General features: G+C 40.4%; 2 protein-coding genes across 2 annotated transcripts; both read right to left on the bottom strand.

The window, feature by feature from the left end:
* Positions 1 to 1,016: 1,016 nt before the first annotated feature.
* On the bottom strand, positions 1,017 to 2,199 carry SARC_10584 (hypothetical protein). The gene is made up of 2 exons (XM_014295368.1): positions 1,683 to 2,199; positions 1,017 to 1,196 (listed from the first exon to the last, which is right to left on the bottom strand). Exons 1-2 carry the CDS (start codon positions 1,979 to 1,981, stop codon positions 1,070 to 1,072), a joined length of 426 nt encoding a protein of 141 aa, XP_014150843.1. The 5' UTR covers positions 1,982 to 2,199; the 3' UTR covers positions 1,017 to 1,069.
* Positions 2,200 to 8,260: 6,061 nt separating this feature from the next.
* SARC_10585 (hypothetical protein) lies at positions 8,261 to 8,847 on the bottom strand (the record flags this gene model as incomplete). Its single annotated transcript, XM_014295369.1, has 2 exons — positions 8,261 to 8,448; positions 8,478 to 8,847. The coding sequence occupies 2 exons, from the start codon at positions 8,845 to 8,847 to the stop codon at positions 8,261 to 8,263; spliced, it is 558 nt and encodes a 185-aa protein (XP_014150844.1).
* Positions 8,848 to 8,895: the final 48 nt, after the last annotated feature.

The raw sequence follows: 8,895 nt of genomic DNA on the forward strand, positions 1-8,895 counted from the left end.
CGTAGTAGTATATATATATATATATATATATATATATATATATATATATATATATATATATATATATATATATATATATATATATATATATATGGGGATCCCCTATAGCGCATGTGGTAGTAATAGTCGCCAATAACACACAAAAAAGTTCAACCACACTTGGTTTGTATCAACGATTGTGTTTGCATTTACAATGAAATGACTAAACCCACTATGAATTTTACACAGACAAATATTTCGACCATAAATTGACTGTTGTCCAATGGTAGTGGATCGCTCTAATTGTAGTAATAGACCCCGCTTTCGACTGAACGTCTCCCCCACTCAGATACCTATAGAGCATGTGGTATTAATAGTCGCCAGTATTACACAAAAAATAGTTCAACCACACTTGCTTTGTATCAATGATTGTTTGTATTTTCAAGGAGATGACTAAACCCACTATGGAATTTACACAGTATCAACAAAACAGTATGTGCTGACACCAACAAACTGTTCTGCTGAAATGAGTTGAAATCGAGCGATGCTGGCCACTCGACACAAGTTCTACCTCTTCCTTACCTTGGCGCCATGTAGACAATAGGTATTCTTTGAAGGATGCTGACTAATATAACATACTTGATTGTCGTTGATACCATACTCGGCCACGTCTTCACCTAAGGTGACATATCCCTTGTCTCTGCCAATACGTCACGTTCCAAGCAAACGCAGTACAACCTTCTGAAATACTACAAGTTAAGATATACACGACAAATCTGTACAACTATATGGAAGAACAGTAGTACAACGTTCTAGACTCCTTATTGTGTATGTATCCTACTGGACACGGTTCATCTGGGGGGGGGGGGGGGACTCATCCTCTGATGCATCACTAGGTGATGGTGACGAACAATCAATGTCTTCTGTTTCCACAAAAGACGACAAACGATCATCCATATGAGTATCTTGTTCTCCCCCACTCTTATTGTCTTAAAATCTGCATGACGCGACAACGAATGATTAAAAATCTGTTTTTCCCGTAATGTGTTTTTAAATACCACTTCTGGCGATGGGTTACGCGTAGCACAGTCTATTTCTTGGAACGACCGGACGAGATCGGCTTCAAAGGCTGATTTAACTCTGGCTCGTCATCTTGCGCTACCACGTCGTACGCCGTACGCGTCTTGCGGGGTTTAGGGTTTAGACTCGAAACGAACCTGTTCTATAGTCACTAAGACACAGGTTAGAATTCGGACTCGTACGGCCGATCTCCGACCAAAATGACTGAGGCGATGAATCATGGTATGTGCCCATGGCGGATGGTTCACTGTATCACTATTCAGCAGAAATATATCAAATGCATGTGGTATTAAAATATCTGTCGAAATTGATGTGGGTGATACCCCTTGTAGAACCTTATAAAAACATTATTTATTGTAGAAAGGCGTAGATGCCCATATGTAAGCAACGCTGCCAATATACGAGAGGCGATGCAATAGTCTTTTCATATCGTGAGCGTATGCTGACAATCAGCACGTGTACCGTCCGCTACCACCATTTGTGAGTTATTGGCGAAGAAAGGCGGGTGCTACGCTGGCGTTGGCGCGCTGTCGACCGTGTCGTATAGCACGGCTACGTAGAGGTGTGTTGTGGCAATTCAAATACCAATTATTTGGCGATATGGCTGGGATAGTGAACGGCACCTGATTCCAATATAATCAGATCGGATGCGTTCTGGCCGTTGTATGGCCACCGGATTTCGCTCTTCCAGATAGCCACTTTGATTACTGCCCTCTGGAGCCTGGAGCCGTTTGTCCAGTTGAGCGAGAGTGGTTCCCAGCATTGTTTTGGGAAGGAAGAAGCTCCAGTGTCTGGACCCACTTGTAGTGGTAAGGAGCTGCAAAGGAGACATGTCCATGATGTGTCCTGCTTTGCTGATATTTCCTGGAGTACGTCTGATGACCAAACTGCCCAGTGGTATTCCAGCAATTTGCTCATCCATGATAGATCGTCGGCGGCCCAAGTTGAGTTAAAACCCACGGCTATTGACCATCGTTGTTCTGCTGGTGTCCATATTCCTGAGAATAAGGTTGTTCTGCCCTGGTGATATAGTATCGCGCCGAATCCTATCTTCTACGAATCTGATACAAGTGTCGCTTGGTTCTCCGGAAGCCAACCCTTCCGAGATTGAAAGATCGATAGGAGTAGATTTAATTTCTCTATTGTTTTGAAGGCTGCTCCGGAGAGTCAGGCCGGGATTTTCCTGTTCTACAGGGTCGTCTGTTGCAAATCCACTACGAAAGTCCGCAATGCAACATTGAAGAAACTTGCTAATTGGAGGTCACCTCAATATGATTGCCAGCTTTTTTGTATTTGCTCGTCGTTGATTGCGTAGTCCTTGTGTCCTGATCTGAGCTCCTAAAGTTATGAGATTTTCCTTGAATTGGTGGGACATCTTAATACTGTTCTGCTTGAAGTCTATTATCACTTCCAGGTGTGAAAGTCGATGGCTGGTCTCAATAGACCTTGCCGAGCCTAGGGAGCTCAGTAGGTCTTATGAAGCGTTTGTGCTGCATAAGCCGTTTCCGACGACCGACCAGAAGGAGATCATCTACATGAAGTATCATTCGTATCCTCTTGTCTCACATGACTTCACAGAATACGTCCATTAGTTTGTTGCATCAATAAGGGCTCTGAAAGTCGAGTAGGTGGTGTGACCCAACACGACAATTTTAGAAAACCCCTCAACTCGTGTATGATTTGGACGACTATGCCACAAGTGTCCAACGTGACAGCAGAATTTGAAAATGAATTTTCGAAACACTCTTCGCGTATGTTCCTGTAAAATAAAATCACAGACTGTGTGAGTTGCACGCCACGCCAGACATTGCGATAAGCTTGAATGAAGTAGCATATATCAGTATAAATTATGAACAAAGTTGCTAAATGTACATTCAAAATGTGGAAAAGTCACTAAATGTACATTCACCTATTTTGTCGATGAAAACGTACTGACATATTGATCAAATATGTACAAATGTACATTTAGCGACAATTCCAATTTTTTTTATGTACATTTATGACTTTATCGTGCAAAATTTGTTTAAATTTAAATTTAAATTAAAGAGCCTTTGGCTATATCAATTTTTGACGAATAAATTTGTTGAGGGAAGAAATGTTGTCTTTTATTATTTGTTGTTTGTATATGCTACCTCATTCAAGCTTATCTCACTGCCTAGTACGCAACTCACGTGGTCGATGATGCTCGTTTACAGGACCATATGAGAATTGTAATTCCATCTTACTATATAAATCAGCTTCAGCAGGAGTTGACATACTTCTAATATAATATCTATAACATTAATTAATACAATGTAACGATCGCCAGGTTCCAATGTCCGTTCCTTTCATTCTACGGATCAAAATTTCGGACACATATGCTGCTACCCTTGTAGTCATAGGCAGCCTGCACAGCATGTAACTCGTTTGATTTGTGTACAACTCATCTGTGTACAGATCAGGTATCAGGTACTTACTTAAATAAAATTCATGCACAGCATTATTTCTACGGTCCAGTGTCCCAGTTTGTCACCATATCCCCCGGCATTTCAAATAATCTGTTGTTGGTTAAATTAGGGAAAGTTCTTCAAAACACCGGTGAACAAGGTAATGTACAAATTAGTATCCCTTACTGGCATAAACACCGACAAATTGACTTACATTGTAAAGACCCCGTGATTGCTGCAGACGGATATCAACGGATCGTTCAAACATTTCAAGGGGTATTTTTTAAGCACGTCAACAAGAAAATCAACACCAGCTTCTACTCAACCTAGAGGTATTGCTGGTAGAGTTTGATCCATTACTCGAAGGGATGAGTGTCAAAATCGAGGTACTTTCTCTGGAATAAGCTTTAAAAGTTAATTCTCGTGACAAATTCAGTAAACAAATATGTCGTATAGTAGACTCACATCATTTATCAACAACAGTTTACAAACATGTTAAATTTAACCATAATTATGATCTAGGTCAAAAATAGATCCTTCAGATGAATTTTTCTCTACATCACGTGAAAAAATCTCTCAATGAACATGAGGTTCACATAACAGACACAAATGATCCGTCAAATGATTATGATACTATCGATGCACATACATTTGGGAACTTTCGAAAATATACAGATTATTCAAAAAATCACACATCATTCAATTTTCACACATGGGTTCCCACAGGAACATATGAATCAAAATACAACTCACTCACCCATCAATAGATATGATCTTGCTGATGGCTATGACAGCATGTTTGCTGATGTTTGCCCGAATAACACTCTTACTATTCCAGGAATAGCTATCACAGATCCCGCAGAAAAAATGACACAATGGATATACATTGAATGTCAAACCAGATGACATCAGTACATATGACAGAATCTTTAACGACATGAACAATACCATTAACAAGCAGACTGACATCACAGCCACTTCAATTTCAACACAAGGAAATAATTATCCATCATTACATCCTGATACGAGGTTTTCAAGGCCGACTACATCGAATGAGATCCACAATACTAACCGGAATTCCAATAATTTAAAATATCCCAAAGACACTAAAACATCAGACTACAAGTTTGCAAAATATATTCATGGTTGCAATCCATACATTGATAATGAGCCAAAACCACTCGCAATGCACCCTACTCAATCACTTGATGTAGAATTCCCTGCTACCTTTTTTTTTGAAGATATCAATAAGACAGCATATACGCTACAGATACATAAACACACAATTACATGTGCAAAAGGGAAAAGGGAAAAAAAATAGGGTTTTTAAAATCCGGAAAGATTGGTTGCCGTATAGCTAAACCGTCTCTACTACAGCCCATCACTCAGCTTTTAGAGTTAACACACGATGATACTCATGATATAATATTTACAGAACTAGTAACAAACTCAACACAAATCAATACACACCCGCACACTGTACAGCAGATACATAGACGAGAGGATGATCGATGTTTTTCTTTGGCCACATACCGGAAAACAAAGCAAGATACACATGTCACAGATTATAACATACCTACAATGGCTGCATTAAAGTGCAACCAAGCTTGGTACTTAATGGGCAGTGCCTTACAACTCAGAAATTCATCTTATTACACGTCAAAATATATTAGCAAGACGGACGACCCCTTGACTGATGTGCTAGACATTATATCTCAAGCATTCGATCATACTGAAGAATACCCTACGGAATATATTGAAAATAGATACAACCCACAACTGAAGCAATTTTCACAACATCAAAAAAATAAAAATCGAATTAATACAATGGTTTGTATTGCAATTCAGGAGGCTATGCCTTATTATTTTTAACCCAGATCTGACTCCTGCAGTTCTTTTGTACTTGATTCTTACATATCTCCTTAGCAAGTCACTAATTTGTCGAAGCAGACTAATGCTCAAACTCACGACGATACACATACTAACGTTCACAGTGACTCCGATGATGACAATAAGAACACAGATGTCGATATTCCACACGAACATTCCGTGAATGATACACAATAAAACTCATGACATACCACACTCAAACTCGTATTGAATCCGACATATTTAGTAGCCCCGGCACACGTTTTTAATCCATGCCTTTTCATCGTACCGACGACGATGATACCAATGAATGGTCTCCCTTAACACCTGAAGAGGTTTTAACATATACAACCTTATCTGAATCCTTAGCTGATTCAAACATTGACGACATGAATATTGATGCCGACGAACACCCCGAATATATATCCAAAAAGGTTCCGCTTCACAAATAGATCGTTACATACTCTGGTTGTTGTTTTTGCAATGACCATAATAAAAAACTTTGAAATCAGACTTAAGTACCTTATTCGAGCAAACCTCCAACACCCGTACAGGTCGCTCAAGAAAGAAGAATGGTTTCTGCCATATACAGCAACAACATACTCTGTACGGACAATACTGTGTCCACCTAAGGTCTAAGTTCTCCATTCCGATGTTGGCAGGTGCTCCACCTCCAACTGTACTAAGATCGTACAATTGAGACACCGCAAAAAAAAAAAAATCCAGAACACTATATTTCGCACGCCACATATTATCCTTGCATTCCTCTTGGGAAATCGATTCTGGTCTGCCCATTTACACATTCCATGTTGATGGATTAGACCAATACTTAAATTATTTACAACAATCAGACAACAATGACTCATTATCTAGGACTAGAGAACAATACTGGGTCGTGGTACTTCTGTAGACACTGACAACCGTGAATTACTTATAATAATAAGATCAGAAAACGAGGTGTGACACCATGGTCTAAATCTGAGAGAACAGATTCCGACAAAACCCTATCACACAATCTCACATCACAATCATATATAACCATAACAGACAATATAAAAACTATCGAAGAAGCATTGGGCAAGCTGAAAAGCATTGCAGATGGTCAGAGCGAACAAGATAGTCATGATATCGTGTTTCTGAATTCTATCTTAAACGATATTGATAAATGTGATACCATATATAATCTGAGTACGCAACCACTTTTACAAAAAAAAATTGTATTGCTGTTCATATTCATACATACAGTGCAGATGATTGCAAGGCCGCAATTCAAAAAAAAAAAATTCTAGAATATTCACAGCACAAGGAATAGTTTCGATGCAGATGACAACTCTTCAATCATAGATACTCGCCTTTATCAACAACAAAGAAGCATGGCTACAAAGTTACTCTCAATCATTAAAAACTCAGAAATGCAAGACCTTTATTCATAGCTTTGTATCCTCATAGATCTCCACAGGAAGAATTTATCTGGATACAAGGTGGTGCAGGAGTAGGAAATCTGTGGTCAATAAATACTGATAAAGAAAAAGCTCCACGTAATACGGTTCAGTGCCTTCACCGGTGTAGCATCCGTTCTACAACCCGATGGTGAAACGTTATCTAAACTACTCTCTATACCTTGCGACAAACAAAGGTACCATCCTCTAGAGGCTAGTGAGGGATTACGTTTAATACAAGAACTGGGTAGTTGCGTATACTAGTAATAGATGAATGTCATTCGTATCTGCTGAACAATTATTGTATTGTATGAATAGGAGACTTCAAGAAATTTATCACAATGATGCCGATCTATTCGGCGGTATAAGCGTAATTCAAATAGGAGATTCAAAACAAGTTCCTCTGTGTAAACAGCAAGCAGTTCACAAAACAATATTGCATTGCACCAACAGAACCGATGAATCAGCTGCCAAGCAGATACTAAAACAGTTCACCGTGTATGAATACAGCGCACACAAGATCCCACAAACGTAAATCTGTCAAAACAATTCGAACCAACGAGTACAATATTAGGGAACCCTTCATGTATTTCCAACCACTTACACCAGAACTACTTAAATCAGACCCTCAGCGATGGTTGACCGCACCATATGTATGTCTAGTGAATAAAGAACGCAGAGCCATAAATGATATACGAGTACGACATTATACAAGTTTCAAGGGCATCTACGTGGCGACAAGGATGATAATTATCACCTATCTAAAGACACACATTCATTTCCCACCAAATTATATCAATACTTCACTGAATCACTTCCCATCATTCTTAGAATGAACATTTGTGTCCAATATAGACTAGCAAATGGAGCACGAGCAAAATTAAAATACACCAAATATAAACAAGCAAACAAATAGAGCTCGACGATATTTAACATACGGCCCAAATCGGCATCCCCTTAATCATTCCCACCCCAGATTACATAATCGTTCAACCAAATACCGACATCACTAACAGTGTACCCATAGACAAACAAATATTCGTATCCGATCGTATTCACAATTTAGTACCTATAGCATTATCCGACATGGACTTCGAGGCCAATCGTACTTCTGTCACAAGGCAAACTCTTCAGGGCGGCAAACTATATGTAAATTCCTTCCCATATTCACCTGCTTTGGCTTTGACAATCCATAAACTCCAAGGTCAGACAATACCTGAAGACAAACATAAACCCTAAAACAAAATCATCAAAGTAGGCCTGGAAAACGGTTAAGACGCATCTCTTATGAGCATATATATGTATTGCTATCTAGAGTGAAGTTTACAAATCAAATCGCTACTACTCATACATTGACCGTACAATTCTGAAATATCTCAACAAACTAAAATGTCCTTTAGACTATAAAATGAGGATAAGAGTAGGTGGTAAGGTGGCGGTGACAGCGTCCACCCCGTCTTGGTTTTGTTAGACCAAGCATCCTTCAGCAAACTCAACCACGTCTTCACGCACCGCATTACCTCTCCTCAGCTGCGCTGCCTGTGCTAACTGGACCTTTGCGTGCGTGACATCGTCGATGATGACTGCCGCCGCCGTGTCCGACCGCTGTAACAGCACCCTCACCTGCTCGTCCAGCGCAAACTCACGGTGCCCGTCTTACCGACGGTTCGTCGCCATGGTATACGGCGCGTGCCCCCGTGTAAACGTGGCCGTCTGTGCGCATTGTATGCGTTCCGGAACTGGTACGCAACCTGTACCCAGTCCCCTTGCATGTCCTCCGTGAGGGACTTAAGGATCCAAACCTTCACGGCTGCCTCTGCCGCCCCATTGCCATGGTCTAAGATTATATCCTGGTCCACTGTGTACGTCTTAGGCTGACCCCACGAGTGGACCACTTCCCGCAGAAAACGCTTCACCTTCCTGCTGCTCTTGGAATCGAAAGGCTTGGGCAGTATCATGCCCGTCAGTTGGTCCACCAATAGATCAGGTAGGCATAGCCCTCCGACGTTTGCGAGAGGTCCGCGAAGTCCATGAACACGCGCTGAAAGGCTCATACTGTTGCATGAGCCCATACTGACGATTACCATGCGGCTGTAAACTTC

The sequence above is a fragment of the Sphaeroforma arctica genome (assembly GCF_001186125.1).
Source record: "Sphaeroforma arctica JP610 unplaced genomic scaffold supercont1.1310, whole genome shotgun sequence".
Classification (NCBI taxonomy): Eukaryota; class Ichthyosporea; order Ichthyophonida; genus Sphaeroforma; species Sphaeroforma arctica.

Excerpts from the sequence above, each read along its gene's own strand:
- SARC_10584 (XM_014295368.1), bottom strand. The coding sequence starts at position 1,981 with ATGGATGAGCAAATTGCTGGAATACCACTGGGCAGTTTGGTCATCAGA. Across the intron at positions 1,197-1,682 it reads TCTGATTATATTGGAATCAG|GTTCGTTTCGAGTCTAAACC; the intron begins GTGCCGTTCACT and ends ACTATAGAACAG.